General features: G+C 39.3%; 1 protein-coding gene across 1 annotated transcript; it reads left to right on the top strand.

Moving 5' to 3' along the window:
- Positions 1 to 349: 349 nt before the first annotated feature.
- On the top strand, positions 350 to 749 carry LOC102210916 (hemoglobin subunit alpha-like; the record flags this gene model as incomplete). Its single annotated transcript, XM_005755998.1, has 2 exons — positions 350 to 449; positions 544 to 749. Coding segments are annotated over exons 1-2 (306 nt in total), but the record flags the coding sequence as incomplete, so codon positions are not given.
- Between the last annotated feature and the right edge of the window lie 319 nt (positions 750 to 1,068).

The following is a 1,068-nucleotide window of genomic DNA, read 5'->3' as shown; positions in this document are numbered from 1 at the left end:
TGACTTATTTCAGCACCACATTAATATGAACAGCAACAGACTCAAAGACAACAATCACTGTCACTGGAAATCTATGTTTTGGGTTTTAAAACTGCAAACTTTTAGTATTCAGTTGGATTAATTGAATTAATTTATTAAATAAATGAATAAATAAACACTGCCTTGAGACTGGCTTACGGACTGGTCTTCAGAGCCACCATCGCAATTTTATCTTGCGTTTATCTCGAGCAGAACCTTGTGGTCATATCTCTGAGGTGGCCCGGGTGTGTCCATTGCTTGTTTCATGTATAAAAGCCCCCGTAGTTTGAGCTGATCAGGAAAAGCGAAAAACAAAACAAAAACAGGCAACATGACATCCCTTTCCGAAAAGGACAAGAACATAGTCCAAACTTTCTGGGCTAAAGTGGCTGGCAGGGAGGAGGACATCGGTTGTGATGCTGTCTCCAGGTAATTATGCCTTATGATTTACAACCTATGACCCCAACTGGACAGACCCTCTGCTGCATTTTTTACCTACTATTTACTTAACCTACATTTTACCTATGCTGACAGTGTACCCCCAGACCAAGACTTACTTCTCCCACTGGAAGGACCTGAGTCCCGGTTCTGACCCGGTGAGGAAGCACGGAGCAACCGTGATGGCTGCAGTTACTGATGCTGTCAGCAAAATTGATGATCTGATCGGAGCTCTTCTGAGCCTCAGTGAGCTGCACGCCTTCACTCTGAGAGTGGACCCTGCAAACTTCAAGGTACTTATTTATTAAATCATAGCAGTGAAACTTTTTAGTGTTTTGCTGTGAAGGTTTGGACCTAAATAAAACAGATCACAACTTTTGTGCATTTTCGTATTAATATAAAAATAATTTAATAGATTTAATATTTTTTTGTCTTTAGACATCCCAAGTTTTTCTTCCCAAATCACTATTCTCAAGCATATCTATTTTCTGTCTAAATTACACTTAACCCAGACTGTGCGGTTCAATCGTACAAAAAAAATGTTTTCAGAATATTACAGCAATTAAATGTGACTTTAAATGTGGCTATAATGTTTTCACAGGTTCTCTCTCA

Source organism: Pundamilia nyererei, unplaced genomic scaffold, assembly GCF_000239375.1.
Source record: "Pundamilia nyererei isolate P.nyererei 1_Seehausen unplaced genomic scaffold, PunNye1.0 scaffold06910, whole genome shotgun sequence".
In the NCBI taxonomy this organism is placed as follows: domain Eukaryota; kingdom Metazoa; phylum Chordata; class Actinopteri; order Cichliformes; family Cichlidae; genus Pundamilia; species Pundamilia nyererei.
Note: the sequence above shows the minus strand (reverse complement) of the source record. Positions and strands in the feature narration are given on the sequence as shown.